This window comes from Marmota monax, unplaced genomic scaffold, assembly GCF_021218885.2.
Source record: "Marmota monax isolate L192 unplaced genomic scaffold, Marmota_monax_Labrador192_F-V1.1 WCK01_AAM20220418_F8-fsc00015, whole genome shotgun sequence".
In the NCBI taxonomy this organism is placed as follows: domain Eukaryota; kingdom Metazoa; phylum Chordata; class Mammalia; order Rodentia; family Sciuridae; genus Marmota; species Marmota monax.
In genome coordinates this window covers 149,023-171,325 of record NW_026692194.1, presented here as the reverse complement: position 1 = coordinate 171,325, position 22,303 = coordinate 149,023, and the positions used below count along the sequence as shown (strand labels likewise).

Below are 22,303 nucleotides of genomic sequence, written 5' to 3'. Positions count from 1 at the left end.
TTAGCTGAATGATAACATTCTTGCAAGCGTTTATCTGGGAGTTAGACTAGTGGTTTTGATCCTCCCAGTACTTGAAACCCATGTTTATGGCAGTTGTTAATTGGTTTGCTTGGACAGAGAAACAGGGACAAGGCATAGCAGGGCTCATCTTTCTCAAATCAGACAGAAATAATGATGGCCTAAAAGCCAGCTAACTATTTTTAAGAAGTAGGTTCATTTCCCCTTCTGGATACAGAAAAGAAAACCCTCATTTTTTGCCCCATCTGAAGCATCTATTCCAGCTTGTTCTCATGGAAGTTGTTTTTCAACTAGTAATTTTCTTATAATCAAATAGAACTGGGCTTAATTACTCAAAATAAGGTTGCAGAGCAGCTTCTAATAAGCTCAAATGGTTTACAAAGGGTTTTTTTTTTGCCCATAGAGATTGTATTTTCAAACCTCAAATGAAGATGTAGGGGTTAATATTCATTCATCCATCGAAGATGCATTGAAAACCTTTCTGACCATTCAGTTACAACTAACTCAGATAGTGGCTGTGTCCTGTGGAGCTTATGATCTAATGAGAGAGACACATAAATACAACTGTGTGTGTGTGTATATAAAATTATAATACATATAAAGATATATAATTAAAACTAATAAAGGTTAAAAGAAATAGTATTTTGAGAGTAGGAGTAAGGGGTTGACAGAGAACCCAAGCTCGTTTGTAGGGATAACCTGAAGGATGAAATGAAGCCATCCATGAGAGGAGCATAGCTACAATGTTGGTGGCAGAGCGTGGTCCTAAGATGGTGCAAAAGAGAGTGAAAGAGGAGTGTCGAAGGTGGAGAATGACCGAAGATGAAAAGCACACAACTAAAGGCTGTGGAACTGACCTGAAGAACAGCAGGAACTTACAGCAAGATACGGAGTCCGATGACAGAGCAATCATGGCTGCAGTCGAGACTCAGGAGATTGAGACACTGTGGCATCTTATCCATGTCTCCTGTGGATGGTGAGTACCCAGGCGCTCAGAATCCGTGGACACCAGGACTGTGCCCATGGGAAGAAACAGCACCGACTTCCTGAGCATCTCTCTCCACTGGCTCCTCTGCTAGGATCTCTCCAGCCACTCCCAGGAGAAGGATTTCTATCCCCAGTGTACAGGTGAGGAGACTGAGCCTCAGGAAGTTTGGATAAACCTCCATGTCTGCCCACACATAGTGGTTGAGTGGGGAATTTAAACCCAGGTCTGGCTCCACAGTTCCTGCCCTCTCTGTGATGCTCAGCTGTGCATGTCTAAGGAAATGGGAAGTCACCGCTGGATCACCAGGAGCTGATTATCCAGGGATAGTCATCCAGGTGGATGAACTCAAGTCCCCTGATGCCTTAAATCTGGTGCCTTCTTGGTGTTTTCACAATTTCTCAATCTTCTCTCCTCTAAGGCAAAAGTACTTAGACATCAGATTTATAGAATGGGTTATTTTTCAAAGTGCTATTGCTTGGGCTGGGGTTGTAGCTCAGTGGTAAAGCACTTGCCTAGCATGTGTGAGGCACTGGGTTCAATTCTCAGCACCACATATAAACAAACAAATAAATAAATAAAGTCCGTGGACAGCTTAGAAAATATTTTTATAAAAGAATTGACCCTTTATCCCACTTAATATTATTCCATTTATAAAACCCACCAATGCCCTGAAGTAAATATCTGTATCCCCATTTAACAGGTGAAGAAACTACAGCTAGAAAGCCCACCCAAGAGCACACAGCTCTAAAGGGGAAAGCAGGGTGGGAACCCAGTTCCGTGACTCCAGAGCCCATGCTTTCTCCTGCCTCTGTTTCCTTACAAAGGTAAAAATAATAATAATAACAAAACCCACCAGCTAGTGAGTTTTTATCATATACCAGGCACTGTGAAAATCATTTTACACAATCATCTCATCAGATTCTCACAAGCACCATTTGCTCTTGATATAAAGTAGATACCTTAAGTTCAGAGAGGAGACCAGAATCCCTGCAGCCTGGTCTGGGTGCATAGTGGGTGGGTAGGGAGCCTTTGCCTTTTACTGCTGATGGAAAGCACTTCCAAAAATCTCAACTACTGTTCACCGGATGAAGTTTCCATGATCATGAGAAGGTGACAATTTGACAATTAGCCTCAGACTTTGGCAGACATTTAGGCCAGGCATTTCTCTTAAGATATTATTTCTATTCAGCAAATGAAAATGTCCCAATATAATAAAAATTCTCATATCTGGAAAAAGCTACAGAGATCACAGAGGGGCATGTTCAGACCAAAAGAAACACCTTTCTTTCCACATTTGCATAGGACTCTGCCTCTGAGGACATGAGAGTATTTTTAGTAGCTTTTGCAGAATACACTGATAAAACTTTAAGGAAAAAATGTGGATGTTTGCAAGTTCATAGCCCTATAAGCCAATAAAGCTGTAAAGGAAGAAGCTATTCCTTTGCCTTCCTTTTGTGGCTTTTTTGGGGGAATTTCCACAGACCATAACTGGTGAATTTAGCACTAACTCTTATATGAAAATATGAAGCAAAGATTCCAGTGTCTTTGTCTCCTTTTTAAAGTGCTGTGGGCAGTGAAACAGGAATCTGCATGAAAGCTGAGTTCAGATAACACTGAAATGGGTTGGCAGCTTTGAATCCCAACCCTTGACCCAATTACCATGACGCCTTCTCCTCCCAGCTGTCCCCACTTTTTGTGCACTTGAGGGCAGTGTCTGGAACCAGGAACACTGTCTACGAGAAGGAGAACCCAGTTGCTGGCACCAAGCACCTCCACCTAGGAGCACTTTCCTGCCCTATTTAATCCTGGTTTGGCTTCCTATTAATAAGAGGGTGAGTCAGCACATGGAGCTTTCTGCATGTTTGATCTACAGTAAACAGCAAGCATTGAGCAAACACAACAGCATTTGCAAGAATTTTTTTGCAAGCTTTGGCATAAACATCCTTGCTATCATGAAATCTGTAAGATCATCAAAACTGAAGAATACGTCTCTTCCATGGTATATATCAATTAATTTTTATTTATAAAAACTGGATCCCATGCTGATTTCTCCCTTTCACTCATGGGAAGGTAGAAGGAATGTACCCACCAAATTCTGGCCCAGGCCCTAGGAAAAACTGTGACAAGAGGCAAAGTCTGTCTGCCAGGCTTGCCTCCCACCCACCCTTCCAAGACCCCACTGGGAACTGATAAAGGATTCTCTCCAATCAAAATCCATGTCACATTCCCGAGATGTGTCGGGGTGTTGAACTGACCCTCTTTGCAGGATTAGAAGACAGAAGGCACATTTCAGCAGCAGCAGTCTTTCTCTTAAATCAAGTTTATTTATCATTAGTAGAAACCCCTGCACCTTTGCCCCATCCTGATCCAGTCTCAAGGGCTATCTCAATTCCAAGGCACTGCTCAGTCTCCTCCAGGGAGCCTGCCCTGGTCTCTCCTCCGTCACAGACTCTGGATGCGTTGAACTTCAGTAGCATCCGTCCTCAGAATCTCTTGCTTGGCACTTGGATCCCTGCCATGCTATCCACCATTCCTCATGGACAGATGCTAAATTGTGCAATCCCAGAGTCTGCCCGCTGTGTCATATTTCCAGCACTGCGCATGGCGTATTTATTAATTATAAAGCAGCCCAGAGGACTGTACAATATTCGTGACCCATGGAAGACCTACACTGCACAACAGATGGGCAGTTCTATGGCTCTGTTTCTTGTAAAAATCCCCTCAGTGCCCCCCCCCCCACCGACTCTCTCTTCCAAGATTTCATCTAGAAAAGATGGCATTCTGGACTCCATTCACATTGCCAGGACTGGATACAAAATATAAATAGAATCAATTGTAGTTGCTGTAGCAGGGCAGAAAATCTTAAAAAAAAAAAATTGTTTGCCTCAGCAGTCATTAATTAGACTCAGACTTTGCAGAAACTCGGGCCAGTTTTCCTAAGCTGTTGGTTTCTATTCAGCTTTTTTAAAAGCCTCAAAGTAATACAAATTCCATAGCTTGAACAGGTACAAAGATGCGGAGGGGGCATATCCCACTCCTGTGCAGCTCCTTCTTCACCTAGGAATCTGGTAAGACCCATTGTAAAAGCAACAGCAGAATTTTAGAATAAAATCAGCTCCCACAGAAGGCCATTCCCTCCACCAGCACACAGGAGCTGGACAAGCTCATCTTACTAAGTAAACCCCGTTTTGGAGTTCACAGCTATCTGAGCTTTCCTTCTGAAAATATGAAAGGAAAATAGCTTAGAGGGCAACAAAAAAATGAATTTCCTCAGTTTCAGAAGCTTGTTTGTCCTTCACTTCTCCAGACCAGATGCTCATTGTGTGTGAAACTAACAGAGAAGACCAGCATTTGTGTAAGCAAAGCTGAGTATCCTTCCTCAGCAAAAACTTCTGCATGTTCTGAGGCAAAGCTTTATTGTTTTAAATCCCATAACCTTTAATGATGTGTTTTGTGCATGTAAGAGTCTTTATTTGGTATAATGTCCTAGCATACATAAAACCATGTATGAATTCCTGAGAGATGTGTGGATAATTTTCAGATTCTATTTTAGAGTCTGACTCTGTAGAACTGACATGAACTTAGGATAATGGCCATTGTGAACAATAGATGTGGAGTGGAATTTGAAGTGTGGAATGGAATTTAATTAGGAAAAGTGAATATGTCTTTTTTTTCTAACATTTTACTAATAAATTATACAGTAAATCATTTCAAAATTCACAGAAGCGACAGTGACAATCTTGAATTCGTAGAGGAGCCACTTTTATGTCCCAGGCTACCTGGATGTTCCTAAAAGCAGTGATCCCCAGGCTTATCCAACGTGCTTTCTGCCATCAGCTGTGATGGAGGGTGTGGTCCTTCTGAGGAGCCTGAGCCCCACCTGCCAAACACAGACTCTATATTTTTTTCTCAAGTAAAGAGGTCAAGGCCTTTTACAAAAGCAGGGCAACCTAGATCTTAGGGGGAAAGGATACACTTACAATGTGACTGTTGAAGAGATCAGCCATTGAAGAAATGGAGGAGATGAAGCAGTCCTCCCAGGAAGGCAGTTCCCAAAGATGGTCTCGCTTAACATGAAGAGCCAGTCGCTACAGTATGCAGAATACGATCTTGTATTCAGATGACTTTCTAATTCCACTTCCAAGAAAAAAAAAATGAAGCTAATACATAATGTGCTATAATCCCATTTATAAAGCCTTGCAGGAAGTGTGCCATTTATTCATTTATTTATCCAATAAATATTTATTTAATGCCTACCTGTGCCAGGTTAGGCATCATGGCTATGGCAGTGGGTGAAAACAAATCTAATCCTTGCCCGGGTAGAGTTCATAATCCACAAAAACAACAACCAAACAACCGAAAAACAAATATATGATTTTGAACTATGAGAAGTCCTCTGAAGGATAGTGGTTTATACTAAATTGTAGGTAAGCATGGTGGTACTGCACTGGTCAGAGTACCAGGACTTAGTGGCAGAGTTTATATTGAAGTAGTAGCATGACAAAGAGAGAAGAGTAGGATTTTTGTCTTAGGAAACTAGATTGATGCAACCTGTCAACAGATAGCTAACCATCCTCAAACCAGCCTACTTCATAAAACAAGTACATTCCCCTCCATGTAAGGAAGACATCAAGGAACATCCTCCAAAAGACTTTTTGAAAACATGTGAAAGCAAAAGGCCCCTGTACTATGAATGGAAAAAGGAGGATCATCCATGGTGAACCCACACAACAGGAAATGGCCAAGTAAAGATTGACTGCTTGTGGGGGGGGGGGAAAGAGGCATGTCTGTCATAAGGCAGAGATTCCTAATAACTGTGCAAATATTCACGTGTTTTAAGGATTCTTGAGAAATCTCTGCATAAACGGAGAATTTTATAACAAAGGACATTAGATTTTTAGACTCCAAAGAGAGCAAATTCTTTTATACAACCTGGACTGGTCCACAATGGATTTCACTTAAACATATTAAACAGCTCTTTGAACTCGGCAAAGTCCTTTTCCAGCTGCTACCTCTCTTGCTCCCCCAATAATTCAAGAATGTTCTCGAAAGTAACCCTACCAGTAACAACACATTGTGTTTAGTTCTTCATGGATTTAAGCCTGCTTTTTCATCTGTTTTCTTATTGAAATCTATCCAAAAGTTGACAGGAAAATAGTTTAACATGGATTCAGTCTCCACTATATGATTAAGCATGAGGCTCCAGTGAGTGACAGAGCAGAAACATATATGAACTGTGGTTCCTGCCCAAGGGTTGTAGCAGCAGTGGTAGGTAATGACACACAGCTACCATTCTTTGAATATGTGTCAGATGTCCTCCTGTAGGCTTTTTACCAAGGTTGTTCAGAACACATTTCTTGGTGTCTTATTTTCACAAAGTACACAGGCCAGCTGGTGGCCAAAGGGTTGGAAAATAGTTTAACATGGATTATCTGTTGAGCGATCAATTTTGTCTTCTGTCTATAAGACAAAAACCTTATAGCTTGCCTTGATCTCACTCTGCCTCACCTCCAGTCCCCCATGAGTTTTATTACCTAAGTTCAATTGATTTTACAAACTCAATATCTCTGCATGCACGTCTCTTATTTCATTGAACCATCATGCAACCCTTTGAAGTCATGTTTTCCTTATTCAGTTTTATGGATGAGATTCTGAGATTTAATAACCTGTCCAAGCCCAATGGCCAGTAAGTGGTAGGGCTTGGATCTCAATATAAATACATTCAGAGCTCAAATCTCTTCTCTATCTCTGGAGCCCAAGTTCTTGGTAATAATAGCTCACATTCATCAAGCACATAACCAGGTTCCAGGCACTGTGCTATGCTCTGCCTGCATGATCTTATTTAATCTTCCCAGCCTAGTAACTTTATGCTTAAGCTTTTGGTAGTATATCATGATCCCACTCTTACAGATGAGGAAAGAGATTCAGAGAAATCATGGGGCTTGCCCAAGTTTACACTGCTCAAGCCCAAGAAATTTGATTCCAGACTAGTATTCAGTGTGCTCAATTGCTTCCCAAAATTGGGGTTCAAAAAGTTCAAAGAATCATCAAGGAGCCTAGATCAGGTAAGTGTAGGATCACAGCCAAGACCCAACTCCTCACGTGAGATCATATCTGAAGCCTGTGGTAGTATTGGCCTGGTCTATTATATGAACCAATTATACTTTATCTCGATGTCACCCCAACCCTGTGTGAGTCTCTTTTCATCTAGTGATTTCCCTTTAGCGATTCCGGGAGCTGTGTCTTCACCTCCTCCACAGCTACCGTTGCCCGGGGCAGGGGAGGAAGCCTCTACCTCCTCACTGCCCTATAAGCCTGCAGTCCCTACACTGATCTGCTGTCTACTATAGTTCAGACAGACTAATTACCCTGTGACTGGGCTGCTAATAATCAAGGGAACCCCCCAAATCCACTTAGTACCATTATGACTTCCTACTTTTTGGAAGCAGATATTTGAAACAAATAGAAGTCATCATCTCAGACAAATCCTGCCCATCTCCCTCACTGATAAATTTTACTCTATTGGCTGTAATGCATCCCTTCCAGATGTTTTAAATTAAGATTGGGAAAGCTATGTTTTTACTTGATTGAATCACAGCACTTGGCTGACATTTTTTGGCCCTTGATGCACTCCTTAGATTTATCAGCTAATTGCACACACTTTGAGAGAATAATATAGCATATGTATGTTTTGACAGACTCTTGTTAGTGTGTCTTAGTGGTCAAAGATTCACTGGTGTTTCTTTTACTGATCCCTGGTTAGATGTTAGAGTTGGTTCAAAAACATTGATCCAAATCCAGAAACTTATGTACATGGAAATTTTATATATGTGTCTTGGGAAATGGAGACAGGATAAATCCGATTGTTTAGTTCTTATTCTTGGACTGTTTTGAAATCTTTAAGTTGTGGGTGATAAAATAACTTATTAGGAGATGTCCATTGCCTGAGGAATTTTATTTAAAATGTCAAAAAATAGCTTCATGTTGTTCTTATGCCACTATTTACCAAGGTTTTGCCTCCGAGTTAATTCTTCAAATGTGGTCTGTTTGGACACTCATGCCTGAGGACATGTCAAGAGGGGTGACAGTTTCCCTCAATCATGGAAACCACTGGCTGAGATGGCCCATGAGGCACTAAGAGCCCAATGGCAGAAAACTGGAGATGGGGGAGATCCTCACATCCAGGTGCAGCAGCTGTCATTTTGGATACAAGTCACTGTGCCTCAGGATCCAGGCAAGCCCCAGTCATGGGACATTGCTGAAGGCATGAGTCCAGAAAGGCAGATGGACCACAAGAAAGGGAGGATGGAAAAGCCAGCAGGGAAAAATGGGTGCCCTGCATGTGTCTTTGGGGTCCCTGATGCCAAGTCAGACTGAAAATGAAGAGAAAGCCAGAGCTCACTGTTGACTCCAGGTGCCCAGAGCCAGATGTGTGAGGACCACAGACTCCAACAGAGATGCACGAGGGATACAAGAGTCTGGAACACTCGCTTCCTGCTGTGGTCAGGCAGGCTTAGGGGCCAGTGGAGGTACCAAGGTTGCACCTGTGTCTGGAGGGTAGGGGGTTGGTGAGCCAGAGGCCAGGAAGTAAGGCACAAGCTCAGGGAACAGCTCCCAACTATAGAATTTGTAAACAGATAGGGGAAGCAAAGTACTAAAATGCCATGGAATTGTACAGAGTGAATTCTAGAAATGCCAAAAAAAGAAATGCTGCTTTGCATGACTTAGATATACAGAGTTACCTAAAGGACATGGTTGTAAAGGAACCTGTTGGAATAACTTTTAATATTTTATCATTTAAGCATCAGATAAAGATTTTTCTTAAGCTTATTTCTTCATTTCCTTTCACAATGCTTCTCTATGAGGACGCCCAGATTTCTCTCTGGAATGGGTAAATATTAGCTCTTCTGAGAAATGGTTTTTATTCCACAGATTGAAACACTCATAAATGTCTGACTTTTTCACTTGCTACTAGAAAGCTTGGAATTAAGTCCACTTCTACCCAGGAAATAAACTCCTCAGAGCATATTTTTTGTGTGCTTTTCTCACTCACTGTATCATCTTTCTCCTGTTTGCCCTTGAATCCATTCCCCCATTATAATTTATTGCATCTTTATTTTATTGTGTCTTGTGATGTATGTGTTGCTTAAGTTGGAACAAGAAACATATCTAACTAAATGTATCAATGCAAATAAATAGACATTCCCCAGTGCAAAAAGATGGTTTCTTCTTTTACAGTTTAAATTTTATAATTACATCATTAGTTGCTTTAACAAATGTCTTTTCATGAATAGAAAAAAAAAATGGTTTCCTCCAGCCCCCTGAACCATCTCCAATTTCAAAGTAGTAAGCCCCCAGAAATGATATCACATTTGGTTAGCAAATTAGCTCAATGTTCCATACTTGTTTAAAATATTTGGTTCAAATTTTAGGATCTGTATTCAACAAGAGGCAGGATTCATAACTAGTAGAGAGAAGTCCGACCGGGCAAATGCCCTGCTCTGGCCAGAAGTCTTCATTACTAATTCCCTGTGTGGTCGTTGGGTTCATCAGACTCCCAGTGAACCCTGCAAGGCTCATTTCCAGAGTAGAGTACATTTCCCCTTAACTAAGGCTCAGGTCCTCTTGAAGAGTGGGGCACAGCCCTCTGCCACATCCTCTTTCCAGATTTTTCTTACAAAAGAAGAGTAATCTGTGCAGCACCTAGGGACAGTTGGTCATCCGCACCTTAGCCCTCCAGCCTTATCTATTATCACTCTTTTATTTCTACTTTTCAAGCTCTTTTTGTGGTAGCTGAAGGGGTCTGTGCATTTCTACTTTCTCACTTCCACTCCTGCCATTCCCAACCTGGACCCTAACATGCCCTTGCCCACCCCTCTCCATCTCCTCTCCACCCTCAGTTCCCACTTTTTCCATGAAGCCCTTAGAAATGTACCTGCTCAAACTATCTTCCCCAAGAGCTTCAGGGCTCCCACTATGTGTCTCCTTACCCTCGCTCCCACCACATAACTGGCCATTGTCATTTATCATGTCAAGTGTACATCACGTTTCAAGAACTCTTTATCAAGCCTCTACTGATGATTCTCTCTTTTTTTCTATCTCTCCTTTTCTTTCTTTCTTTCTTTTTTCTTTTCTTTTCTTCTTCTTTTTTTTCTTTTTTTTTTTTTTTTGGTACCAGGGATTGCACCCAGAGGCACTTAACCACTGAACCACATCCCCAGTCCTTTTTTTGTATTTTATTTTGAGACAGGGTCTCACTGAGTTGCTTAGGGGCTTGCTAAATTGCTGAGGCTGGCTTTGAACTCACCATCCTCCTGCCTCAGCCTCCCGGCTGCTGGGGTTACAGACATGTGCAACTGCTCCCAGTTGCTGATAATTCGTATTCATAATTCTTATAGGACACCCAACAGCATCTAACACAATCTGGCACATTAATGTTTGGTGTTGATGATACTAGTAAAGATATTACCCTCCCTTACACCTACTGCTGCTTCTAAAGGCTTTGAATTTTCCTATCTGTATCTCAGTTATCTCTTAACAAATTATGCTAGACATTGACTTTTTTATTTCTTCTCCTAGATTTTGAAGAAGTCCTGCATTGAAATTCTAGCAGCTGAACCATCCACCATATGTGCAGGAGGTAAATGATATTAAATGCTAATTGCTTTCATACCATTGATATTTTGAATTCAAACCACATGTTTACTTCTTTGGTGGGGAGCGGTGAAGATAGGGCAGGAAGAGGGTGGGTGAAAAAGGGAATATAAATTGCTAGTTTGCTTTTCTTCAGGGGAAGAAAGAAGCAACATGTACATATTTTTAAAGTTTGGAAAAGTCCATCCAAATACTGTCCTCGTGGTACCAAATTACAAGGGAATTCTAGAAATGCTGAATTCCCACACCAGTACTGAATACTGACCACCAGTCTGCCTCTGGAAAGAAATGGAGTCACCCAATAAGCACAGTGGGGCATGCATATAATTTCAGCAGCTCTGGAGGCTGAGGCAGGAGGATATCAATTTCAAGGGTGCTATCCTTTCTACATAGTTAATGTATTTACTTAATTGTTCGATCCATAAAATGGTAGTGTATGACTTCAGTTGTCCTGATAGAAGCCATGATAATTTTGTCATTATTACAGGAAGTCTCTACTTACACTCAGAAGCAGCCTTTTTTGAATCACAATGTTTTCTCCAAGTGATGAAAACTGGGGTCTTGCTCTTTCTGTGTTTTATAATAGGCTGCCTGAGACGTCAGCCATGCCAGCTCTTCTCCTATAATTCTAGACAGATTTCCCAACACTCTTCCTTCATTCATTTGAAAAGCATTGTTAAGCATTTGCTGCACACCAGGGACTGTGGTGGGTGCTGGAGATACAAGAAGGACCAACTGTCTGCGGGAGCCCCTGTTCCCCGGGGACTTTCATCTTTCACTATCGAGAGTTCTCTATTGAGATCAGTTGTCTGGCCTCGCAGAATTATCAAGTGCTGGTCATTATTTGCCAACAGAAAATATGACAGGCAACCCTGATAAGACAGTGAGCCTTGAAGGAAGACCTTTCAGGCTTATCAGACACTATACATTTCAATGCTTATGGCATGTTTTATCGGTATAAATGAGGGAATCTCTTGAGGATTTCCTCCCAGTTTCTATATGTTAGGACACCTGAAAGATTCTCAAGGAGTTAGACACTAACTAAGATTACAGTAAGTAATCTGCCAACATGAAAGTATTAAGTATACATATAATTACGTAAAGTTAGCAATCTTGGCATCTAATTACCTACATACATAAATATAAACATACTAAATGCATATAGATATTAACACATATAAAGATGTTAGCAGAATACTTGATGACTATTCAGAAATATGTTAATGTTCCAAAGAAAAGCAATAAAAAATTACCTATTGATGTTTAAATAAATTGCTACCTAGCAATACAGATGGCAGGGGAAACTGTTTTTTTACCCCTCCAAGGAAAAAAATTCAAAGCTTCACAATTTGACAAAAAAATATGAACACATAAACATAGTGTCAGAACCTTTTAAGGGGCTTATCTGCATAAGGAGCTTCAGTGAGACTCTATTAACTTCAAGGTAAATCATCACTTTGGGTTCTGTGTGCTTCTGGTACAGAAAATGTGTGGGTTATTACAGATCAGTCTTGTGTATTGTGTGTGAGAGCATAATACATTTTTATAGTTCCCTGATTTTAAAGCAAGTGGAAAACAAGGAAGCCTTCCATTGTGCAATTATCCCATTCATGAGGAAAATCCAGACTTCCAGTTTAGCAATCCCACTGGATGTGTTGCAACCGTGTGATACGCAGAAAGTCCAAAGTCTATGAACACAATTTCTAATTCACGAGAGCATCATCAGCATCATCGGCTCCCTTCCTGTAGGCATCCTAAACACACAGGAGGAAGCTTATCGCTCCCCACTGCCTGCTGCCTTGCCAAGTGCCTGGACTTAACACGTGGTCAGTAAAAGTTGGCTGAACGTCTTGCTTCTTGCCTTCCCTAAAAGCACAGAGCCACTGCCTTTTGCTTATTTGATCCTCATTGACTCCTTTCATAAGAAGTTAATGTCCTACGTTGAACTGTCTAATGAAAATAGCACAATTAGAAATTCATAGCCAAAAATAGAACAAGACCAAAATATAAGTAAAATCTTAACCACATGGACAAGAGAAAAGCGCTCCTCTATAATCCTAGTCTCAGCAAGTAAACCAAAATCCCTTCACATACCATTAAGGTGTTCAAGACTATAAAAGCACTTCATATATAAACTTGAATACGGCGCAGAAATGTGAGGGCCACAATACGTGATCCTAGGAAATTAATGGATTTTTAAATACATTTCTTTTCTTGTGGGGGTTTTTGTTTTGGGGGTTTGGGGTTTTTTTTGTTTTTGTTTTTGTTTTTGTTTTTTGGTACCAGGGATTGAACTCAGGGGCACTTTTTCTACATTTCTATTTGTTTATTTGTTTGTTTTGTTTGTTTGTGTTTAATTTTGAGACAGGTTCTTGCTAAGTTGCTTAGGGCCTCCCTAGTTGCTGAGGCTGACTTTCAACCTGTGATCCTCCTGCTTCAACCTCCCAAACTGCTGGGATTGTAGGAGTGTGCCACCAAAACTGGTTTAATACATTTCTTATTCAGTGAAAAAGAAAAAGAAGCAAATTAAGAATTAGTAAAAGGTTTTTTTTAAAGCTAAGTGAAATACAAGAAAAAAGTAAAAAATGCACTAAAAAAATTAAACAAATTAAAGCAATTTAACTAATAAGTTATTCCCAGAGCTATTTTCTTAGTAGAACCAAAAAGATAGATAGATTTCTGATAAAGTCAACCTAAAAGATCTTTCTTTAGATATTTTTAACATCACTGGCATGTTTGTAATATCACATATTATAGACAAACTATCCTGTATCAGAGCAAACCATCCAACTCTATTTCCTTTATTTCTAATAAAGAAAAAAAGTAACACAATACACAGTGATGGAAGCTAGTCCTAAATTTTGAGTAAAGGAAATCTCCTACTTCTCTTAAATCAGAATCATAAGGGTAAAAGAAGGACCGGAAATGGGAAGAGCTGAAGATGAAATTGACCAAATTATTCCGTGTACATATATGAATACACCATAATGAATTTCACCTTGTATGTATATCCATAAAGCACCAATTAAAAAATAAAATAAATGAGTAGAAGAAAGACCTTTGAGGAAGAGAAGCAGGAGAAGGGAGGAGACAGTGAAAGTGGAAGTACTAGAGATTGTAATGCAGCCAATTATATTCCATATATGCATGAATATTTATTTCAAAAGGAACTATTATGTCTAATGATAATGCAATCATTAAAAAGCATTTCAAAAACATGCTCAAAATAATGTTTCTAGAAAGAAAATCAAACCTCTAAAGGATAGCCTTACATCAAAAGTTCTTCCACGGGTTTCCTGAAGGTCAGTCGTTGACTGTTCTCTGTAGTCAGCAAGGCTTTCAGGAAGCATTGGAGCCCATTGCATTGTCCATGGCCTTGAGATCCTGGAGCCAAAACCTAAGCATGACTCCTCTGTGATTTTCATTAGGCTACTTGGAAGATCCAGGGCTTACCAGGGATTTCCATGAGAGTGTTTCAAAAAGCATGAACTGCGGTACAAAACAAGGTGACATTATTGTCATCAACATCATTTTAATGAGGATTTAAAGGTTAAATATGGTGCTAATCATGTCATATCTAGATGAGAAAAACATGCGTGTGTGTTTCTCCACTGAAAGAAAATCAGGGAGGACATTGATAGAGTTCAGAGTATCTACTAAATAACTAATTAATTCAATATGTGTTGTGGGAGAGGGTAAACAAGGAAACAACTGTTCCCATTTCTCAAGTACAATGGTCGTCGCACCAAGCCCTAGACAGAAAGCAGAATTTGCTTTCATCCAAAACATTGTCTCCGAGCCCCCTCCCCTCGTATTCTAAATTACATGCCTTCATTGGCCCCCAGAGCTAGGGAGCCCCACCCAAGTCTGTCTCTGCTGACGACTGCATTCTCCCAAGACAATGATCTCACCTGGCTCTTGCCCCAACTCAGCCTCAGCCGTGGTTCTGATAATAAACTGAGCTCTGAGAGAGGCCTCGAGATAATGCCCTGGGTGGACAACAGAACCCCGATACCACATGGGCCTCTAGGTGCAGGGCTGCAAAGAAAGTGAAATGTCATGAGACAAACAGAAAAGTTTCAAACCTGGTCTGAAACAGCCAGTTTCACAAATCAGCAGTTTTAGGCAAATCTGACTTAGTCACGATTTTTTTCAGGGGACAAGAAAACCCAAGGACCATCCTAGCTCTCTTGATAGCCAGTAAGAACGCCTTTGGCCAAAAAGGACTGATGCAATCTTAGGGTGCATCAGTAGTCATCTAGGTCCTAGTGTGGGGTTCAGACCACATGGTCCAAGGACCATCCTTAAAGACTTGCAGTGAAACTGCGTGTCCACAGGAGACACAGTGATGGAGCTGAAAACCATGTGTAATAATTCATTCACATGTCTTTCCTCTCCCTTCCTTCCCTCTTTTTATCCTTCCTTGCTCTTTTCCTGCTTATTTCTTCCTTTCTTTCTTTCTGGCAATTCTTAGTATCGACTATGGTGATGTGAAAACCTATGAGTACAAAAACTCAGTGGACTTGCTCCCAGTCCCCCATGAAATGCAGTCAGCTCTGGGAGGTTGCCAGATGCTCAAATAAATGACAAGACTATGCACTGAGCAATATAGCAGAGGTCTGCTCCTGCCCAGTGGAGATGAGATGCTTGTGAAATGAGGAAAGATTAAAATAACCAGAGATTAGACAAAGAATTTAGACTCACAAGAGTATCTTCCAATGTCTGGAGGATTCCCATGCAGAAAGGAAATGTGAGACTCATTAAGCATAAGCTTCAGGAGACCACCACCGGAGAGGCTGGAAGACTTCAGGGAGGCAAATGTTGATTTCATCCATGCGACTTTCACAACTCAAGTTTTCCAACAACGGAGTGGATGGCCTGAGGTCTCCACCTCTAGTATTATGTGAGCAATGGCAGAATGGCCATCTGTAACCAGATGCTATCCAGAGGAGACCTCCATTGGGTCTCTTTTTACAACTTGAAGTTTCTAAAGACTCCATTCAGTTTGGGCTAAGGTATTAACGGCTGATTTATTTTTTAATGACTGAAGAAACGAGTACTCCTGAAACTATTTTTCATTTTAACTGGAGATTCTAATCCAGAGAGACAGTTGAGGCAATATTTAATCTGTACTGGTTAAAAAAAAAAAAAAAAAACTCAGTCATTGATGAAATTATCTGGGGAGAGGAGCCTTCTCAGAATTCCACTCTCAGGAATTATAAACTGGCAACCTCTGGACCTTAGCTAATCTGCACACGTTCTTTTTGAGCGACATTGCATTTTTTTAAAAATTTAATTTATTGCTAACATTTGAAAAATTCATATTTTGCCTAAAAATTCATATTTTCATCTTGTTAAAATCAGATCTGGTCATATTGCACCTGTGTTTATTATAAGGTAATGGTTATTAGGGATTGAATAACTTCCCTCTAAAAGACACATGTACTCCCCACCAGTCCCTGTTGTTACCCCAATGACTAGAACAATTATAGTGTTGCCATTTAGCATGGTGCTTACATCACTGACTCATAGTCCTTCTTTTTAATTATTCAGAAGTCATCTACCAGTGGAGAGCCTTTACAGCAACTTTGGCATTACCTGCATTTAAGTAATTCTGCTTTGCTCACAATATGGACTCTTCAAAAACTTCCTAGGTGGGTGCAGTGGTGCACACCTATAATCCCATCCACTTAGGAGACTAAGGCAGGAGGATTACAAATTTGAGGCCAACCTCAGCAACTTAGCAAGACCATGTCTCAAAATAAAAATTTTAAAAGGGCTGGGGATGTATCTCAGTGGTAAAGCACCCCTGAGTTCATCCCTATTACCAAAACTTACAAATAACAAGTTCCTATTAGATATTTGTACAGATTAGCCTCTGTGTACTTAGGAAAATTGGTCCTATAATAGTTTGGCTCCACCTAATTTAGTCCCTTTCTAGGAAATGCACTCTGTGCGTGAGCACAGTTTAATTCTGGTCCAACTCAGCCTCAGACTTGCATAGATCACAGTATGCTGTGTAAGCAACTACTCCAGGAAGGAACTAATTGGAATCAGTGTGCAACCTGCCAACTGTTCTGCATTTGAAGTTCGCATAAGAACGTCCAGAAACGGAAGTTGTAATGAGCTTCTCACATTGTCATCACAGAGACAGTCACATCATTCCTACTGTGTTCCCCACTGGTTCTGATAGAGCTGGGTGAGTTAGCCCACAGGGAAAATTGTTTCAGGCTTCGTATTTACCATCTGGAAATTAGCTGCTTAAAATAGACACATTCAGGCAACATCAGGTAGTGGTTCCATTTCTGTCTCTTGTTTTCCAAAGCACTCATGCTGGGCCCCTAGGCTTCTGAATGGATTGTTTCATCTCTGCTAGGTCTTTCCTTTCATTTAAAGATATTTCCATTCTCAGTCACTATTGGTTGGAATGTAAAATGGTACAACCACCTTGGAAAATAATTGGGCAGTCTCTTTAAAAAGTTAAATATATGCCTACCATATGACCCAGCCATTGCACCCCTAGGTGTTTATCTAAGATAAAAGAGAAAAGGAAATCTATGACCAAAGATGTATATACAAAAGTCCATAACAGTTCTATTTGTAAGAGCCCAAAACTATAAGCAACTCACATGTTCATCATCTGATGAGTGGATAAACCAAATTGTGATAATAGTCAGCAATAAAAAGCAATAAATTATGTTTAAACCTCAAAATAATCATAGATGAGTCTTAAAATAATTATGCTGAATAAAAGAAGCCAAGTCCAAAAAAAATACTTATTATATGATTCTATTTTCATAAAATTCTAGAAAATGCAAACTCATGTACAGTTACAGAGAGCAGATCCGAGGTTACAAGGAATTGGAGGTCGGGAAGAGCAGGAAGAGAGATTAGAAGCAGCACAAAGGAACTTCTCATCAGCCATGAGAAATTACCTACTAAATATCAGTCTATATATTTTATGTTAGATGTTCGTGCCACATTAAGCATTAGTAGGAGAGCAAATTCAAACTAACTCACAAGATGAAATTGCACCAAGAGTAATTTGGCACAAAAGTCTTGAGTGAGCAGAGCAAGCAGAGAAGATGTAGCTGTCTCATTTTCCAATAAGGTGACTGATGGGCAATCTTTACTGAAGTCATCTCAAAGCTATGTTTTTCACATTTTTTTAGGAAAAAATGGAATAAAAGCAAAAGAAAGAAAAGAAGGAACAGAATGGAATAAGTTTATCAAACCGCTGACTTTTTCCTTGGGTTAAATTGAGCTATAATGCACATACTATAAAATCCACCTTATAAACTAGACATTTCAGTGGTTTTCAATATATCAGAGAGTTGTGCAACCATAAACACTATTGATTCCAGAATACTTTCATCTGCCCAAAAGAAACTTATGCCCATCAAGCAGCTGTTCCCCCTTCCTCCTCCCTCCAACTCTGGCCTAGATGATCTACTTCCTGTCTCTATGGACCTGCTAATTGGAACATTTCACATAAATGGAATCATGCAATATGTGGCCTTTTTGTGTCTGACTTCTTTCATTTAGCATAGTGTTTTTAATGTTCATCCATGTCATAGCATATTATCAAAACTTGATTTCTTTTTATGGCTAGATAATATTCCATTATATAGAATAATATTCCATTTTATAGAAATACTATATTCATCAGCTAATGGACATTTGAGTTGTTTCCAATTTGGGTATATTATTTTACAAAGACATACCATTTTACATACTCACCAAAAACGTACACAGCTTCTAATTTCTTCACCAGTACTTGTTTTTTTATTATTATTATTATTATTATTATTATTATTATTATTATTATATCATGGATTGAACTCAGGGGTGCTTATCCACTGAACCACTTCCCTATCCCTATTTATTTATTTTAAATTTTGAAACAGGTTCTCTTTAAGATGCTTAGGCCCTCACTAAGTTGCTAAGGCTGGTTTTGACCTTGCAATCCTCCTACCTCAGCCTCCCAAATCACTGGGATTACAGGCATGTACCACTGAGCCCAGTTATCCATTTCTTTTAGTGTAGCCATCATAATGGCTATGAAGTAATACCTCATTGTGATATTTCTCTAACGACTAATGATGTTGAACCTCTTTTTAGTCATTGACATCATAAAATTAACAGTATTAAAACTGGCTGGCTCCTAAGTAAATAACTACCTTGTCCTTCCCCTTTATTCCCTGTGTCAAGATGTATTATTTATTTGTTCATTCAGTGAGCCCATATTGAGGCCAACTCAACCCTGGGTTAAGCACAGTCAAGCATTAAGAAGAAATAGAAATGCCTGATGTTGCCATCAGAAAACTTATAGTTGGGAATAAAAATGACTAAAGAATCATAATGAATTTATATCTTTTAAAACATTCTTAAATGATATGTTACGTAAAAAATTAAATCAGGTAGAAAATTCCTCTCTAAAGTCCTATGGTTCCTAGACATTTCTGTAGAAAACTGTAATCCAAAATGAAAATTGCCTAAAAACAATGAGTCTTACGTATTTTGAAAGGTAGAACCAGGCTTTGTGGATAAATGGAGTTAAAGTGATATATCCCAGTTCTAATGTGTCCTGGCTCTCACTTGCTGGTGGATTCATTCAACAGCATTTAGTTACATAACATCTTTGTGCAAAGAGCTGACACTCTGTTTGGGCTGCCGGGTTAAATGTTCGGTTTCTGGAAACCAAATGTGTGCACTGACAGAGAAATTGTACCAGGCATGCTGGGAGCTCGTCTCTCTGCTCTCCTGTGCTTCCCAGGGCCTCCTTTCCTCCACCTCCCCAGGCCTGGAGATTGCATTCTTTGGTTTCCACCAGGGCCAAACCAGGATCCCTGCTGTCTTTTTTCCTAAACTCCCTGAGGTTGGGCCAAGCAGACATGTGTGCAGCCTCTTTTATAGAGGATTCAGCAGCTGAACTGGTAATGCTGGAATATGGTGTTAGGGAAGAGACCTTGGCACGCAGTCTGCGTTTCCAAAGTCTTCTCTGCCTTTGCTGATTTTTGAGGAAACAAGAGAAGTAGGCACAGCAGCAAGGCAGAAAAGCATTTGGAATCAGCAAAAACGTCCAACAGCAGATGTCTATGTCTAGCATACAAACTAGAGATAGAAATAGGTTTCTTTAGACTTAATTGAGCAAGTAAGGTGCAATAAGATTCTTCCACAATGCTTGCCACTTAATAAAATGCTTGTTGAACCAACTGAATAATCAGTCACATGCCTGGCAAACATATAAATAAAAGTATTAAATCCATCTTTCTAATTTCTAAATGTAGTAATTTTGTCTCGGCACCAACATGCATAGGTAAATCCTTAATAAGACCTATGGTCCTGAGAAATCATATGCCCATGACCTTCATTAGTATAATTCACAGCTTAGGCTCTGAACACTTGGATATAAGTCCCAGTGTGCTGCCTACTAATTACGTAACTCTGAGCAAGTCATTAAAATGTCAAAATCTCGATTTCCTTATTGTTAAGGTCTCTTATGCTTCTAAAAGCATTCTGTTCTTATTTGTACTCCTTGTGGTACATGCAGTGCCTCCGGGTTCTTTTACTTAGATTTCAGTTTCTTGCTTCACATCCAGGCCAGCTCCACTTTTCTGCAAAATGAGCAAACATGCCTGAAATTAAAATAAAATAAGGTTTTAAAAAAATCATAACCCCAACTTCTAACTTACTCATCTGTCACAAGACAATGAGTATCTATTTTAGCATAATGGTTAGGAGGAAAATGGCCGATTTCTACGAGCATGGCATTTGGTTCCTGGCAGACCTGGATTCTGGTTCTGGTTCTGACAGTTATTATCTGTGTAATCTTAGACAAATTACCTGACCTCACAAAGATCAGTTTCTCATTTGTTCTTCCCTGGGCTGCAGTGAGGTTGAAGTGACATCAGACATATTCAGGGTTTAGCATTGAAATTGGCACACACTAAAGGATTAACCATCAATTATTATGTCTTGGCAAACACGACTTCTAAATTAATTTCTTGAGATGAAAGTGACATAGACTCAACAGTTATTTAACTCCAAAAGAGTCCCATATGCTAGTTCTCTAATTCCATTCTCCCTCTAACAAAGTCTCCATTTGGATAGCAGTTTACAATTAAAGATCCATTTGCAAAAATACTGCGTTTTTTTCCCTCTGACTTTTAGTCTGTTTCTATTTTTATATGCCATATAGCATTATCCCAACCCCCAATTTTTATACACATAGTAGTGATAAAAATAAAAGAAAGTGGAGCATTGATCATTAGATATCATCAGTTTTGAGCAAATATTCCTAAGTGTTGAGCTAATTTGTTAGTTGTTTTTTTCTTTGATACAACTATTATAAATAATAGGATTTTATTCATATACATTAATTCAATGTGCATCAGTGTTAAATAATATGCAGGCCTGGGAAATATATTATCTCTTCTATTTAGAGAGAAACAAGTGCTACACTCACGGGCCAGTGTCAGTTCAAACAGGTCTTGCTTGACAATTGACCACAGATGAACAAGACTTGCATATATTGCTATGAACAGTTATTCCAGCCCCAGGCACGGTGGCGCACACCTGTAATCCCAGCAACTCAGGAGGCTGAGGCCGGAGAATCACGAGTTCAAAGCCAGTCTCAGCAAAGGCAAGGGGCGAAGCAACTCAGTGAGACCCTGTCTCTAAATAAAATACTAAATAGGGCTGGGGGTGTGGCTCAGTGGTTGAGTGTCCCTGAGTTTACTCCCTGGTACCAAAAAAAAAAGAACAGTTATTCCTATATAAACCTACACACCACCACTGTGTCCCCAGCAGAGATAGGATTGCAGCAGCATATCCAACAACTACCACTAAAGTGGTGTTTTTCTAGTTGGGGGATTAAAAAAAGACAAAAGAACAACAGCAGACGTTACATAATTACATACTGCACTGTTCAGTGCTGGCTGAGAAAGAAGTGGTTTCCAAAAAAATGTTAGGCACCCTGGGCTCTACAGAAATCCTTTCAGGATCCCAAATTGTAAAACAGACCCAAGGAGACTTGGGTTGATTGAAGAAGGAATGGAGAATCCCTCTCTGTGGCCCCTCTTGCTGTTTTTAAAAACTTCCTGGGCTCAAAAATACAGGTAAGATTTGAATGGAAAGAGGAGGGAGGAAGGTATTCCAATTAGGAGGATCCTCAAGAGGAAAGGTAGGAAGGGGGGAGTTCATGAGACCAGGTAATAAGCCTTGGTCATGAACACCTGGTGAGAACAAGTGGGTTGGTGGGAAAGGGAACAAACATGGTTGCTTTGGGTTTCCAACAAATATTTTAAGCCTGGCGAAATTGCTAACAAAAGCTGTTAAGTCAGAGCAGACCAGAAGATTAAGGGTGATGGTCAAGTCATGGGTCCTGTCAATTCTCCATTTCAGAGTCATTTCAAGTTGTTGTGAGAGGAAATGGCTTCCGGCATGCCCGCAACGTGGACAGGGTCCTCTGCAGCTTCAAGATCAATGACTCGGTCACACTCAGTAAGTCCTTACAGAATTGGTGGGTTTTTCAGCCTGCTTCAGGGGAGGGAATTCCCAGCCCATTTTCCAGTAAGGCCACACACATAGAATCTGCAAAGAAGAGTCTTCATTACTGGAAAGTTCTCCAGCAGGGCACAG

The 22,303-nt window shown here is 40.1% G+C and overlaps 1 protein-coding gene across 1 annotated transcript in view; it reads left to right on the top strand.

The window, feature by feature from the left end:
- The window catches only part of Antxr1 (ANTXR cell adhesion molecule 1), a 226,772-nt gene that overhangs the window by 67,296 nt on the left and 137,173 nt on the right, over nucleotides 1-22,303 (top strand). The window contains exons 9-10 of the mRNA XM_046422452.2: nucleotides 10,586-10,646; nucleotides 22,067-22,165. Coding sequence (XP_046278408.1) covers nucleotides 10,586-10,646; nucleotides 22,067-22,165 — 160 coding nt within the window. The remainder of the gene's footprint in view (nucleotides 1-10,585; nucleotides 10,647-22,066; nucleotides 22,166-22,303) is intronic.